Source organism: Malurus melanocephalus, unplaced genomic scaffold (assembly GCF_030028575.1).
Source record: "Malurus melanocephalus ecotype Western Australia unplaced genomic scaffold, MMel_1.1 scaffold_1429, whole genome shotgun sequence".
Lineage (NCBI taxonomy): Eukaryota > Metazoa > Chordata > Aves > Passeriformes > Maluridae > Malurus > Malurus melanocephalus.
In genome coordinates this window covers 15,264-16,980 of record NW_026624661.1, presented here as the reverse complement: position 1 = coordinate 16,980, position 1,717 = coordinate 15,264, and the positions used below count along the sequence as shown (strand labels likewise).

Below are 1,717 nucleotides of genomic sequence, written 5' to 3'. Positions count from 1 at the left end.
TTGGCTCTTTTGTGATGGGGTAACCAGGCTTCTCCTCACCCACCTACCCTTGTGCATTTTTTTCTCTCTGCTCTCTGTGCCAGGTGCATTTCCAGACCCAAGCCATGTCCTGCAACACCCAATGCCGTCCCTGCCAGCCCTGTGGCCCCACCCCRCTGGCCAACAGCTGCAATGAGCCCTGTGTCCGGCAGTGCCAGAGTTCCACTGTCGTCATTGAGCCACCTGCTGTGGTGGTGACSCTGCCYGGYCCCATCCTYAGCTCCTTCCCTCAGAACACCGTGGTGGGATCCTCCACCTCTGCTGCTGTTGGCAACATCCTCAGCTGTGATGGAGTGCCCATCAACTCTGGGGGCTTTGACCTGTCCTGCATCACCAGGCGCTACGGTGGCAACAGAAGTCGTCCCTGCTAGAGATGCTGAGAAAACCCAACAGGACATCTTGAGCAACTCAACACAGTGCTGGGCAGAGGATCTAGGTTTTGATAAAGACAGCTGTTTGCCGGATAGCTGACTGAACTTGCCTCTCTTTCCCTTTTCATTTTTTGCATTGGTTTCTATGTGCTGCAATGTTCCCCTCAGGCCACCTTGGCGGGGACCATTTGGTTTGTTCCCTTTGTGGGATAGCTAAACCAGTGTTATACTGGAATTATTCCAGAGCCAAGGAGCGCAGACTCTGCTGCCCTCCCTGCGGCCTCCGCTGCTGACCTCCACTTGCAGTGGCTTTGTTTCCTTCTTTCATTTCATTAAAGTTCTGCTGCATTCAAGTCTGGCCTCTGTGTGGTCCTTCCCYCCGGTTTCACTCCTGAATGCCAAAGGAGGAAGGCATTGCTCTGCTCTGGAAGTGGGCGAGGGCGMATGGAGACCCTTCTCCATTCACAAAGGAATGGAATTTTGGGGGTCCAAGGAGTTTCAGCACTTAAGGGTGCAATCCCTTGGAACTGAAGGGAGTGTGACATGGGTAGGCACATGCACACACACACACACACAGACACATACAGGTCAGAAAGGAATCACACACAAATTCCTGCACCTGTGTATATTCACACAGTCCYAGCTGCATGCAAGTGCCTGTGAGACAAGAACACTCAAAGACACAGCCAGCACAGCTYCACGAGAGGAAAGCCCTGCTTATCAAATCTGATTTCCTTTCATGACAAGGCAGCACAYCGGCTTGATCAAGGGAAGTCAGATGATATAATCTTTTAGGACTTCAGCAAAACTTATGATACTGTCTCTCTCAGGATCCTTCTGGACAAAATATCCAGTCCACAGCTCGATGGGTGATTGAGTGSCTCATGGGTTGGGCACAATCAGGTGACTGGAGTGACATCAGACAGTGATGGGTTACCTGCCACTATTAGTGTTCTGTAGTGCTTCATCCTCAGCCCTGTGCTCCTTAAGATCTCCATAAATGACTGGCATCAGGACTGGAGGGGAAACTAAACAAGTTCACAGCGGAAACAGTACTGGGAGGAGCTGTTGACTCCCATCCCAAAGGCTGGGATGCCCTGCAAAGATGCCTCAACAAATTAGAGGGCTGGGTAATCACAAACCATATGAATTTCATCAAGAGCAAGAACCCAGTTCTGCACCTGGGATGGGGCAACCCTGGATGTACAGACAGACCAGGGAAAGAGAGCCTGGAAGCAGGGCCATGAAAAGGAACCCGGGCGTGGTCAGTGGCAAATTGGATATGAGCCAGCAGTGCCCTGGCAGCC

The 1,717-nt window shown here is 51.9% G+C and overlaps 1 protein-coding gene across 1 annotated transcript in view; it reads left to right on the top strand.

Moving 5' to 3' along the window:
* Window positions 1-763, top strand: part of LOC130586968 (feather keratin Cos1-1/Cos1-3/Cos2-1) — a 5,830-nt gene extending 5,067 nt beyond the window's left edge. The window contains exon 2 of the mRNA XM_057387906.1: window positions 84-763. Coding sequence (XP_057243889.1) covers window positions 105-410 — 306 coding nt within the window. The 5' untranslated portion in view covers window positions 84-104 and the 3' untranslated portion in view covers window positions 411-763. The remainder of the gene's footprint in view (window positions 1-83) is intronic.
* The last annotated feature ends 954 nt before the right edge of the window (window positions 764-1,717 follow it).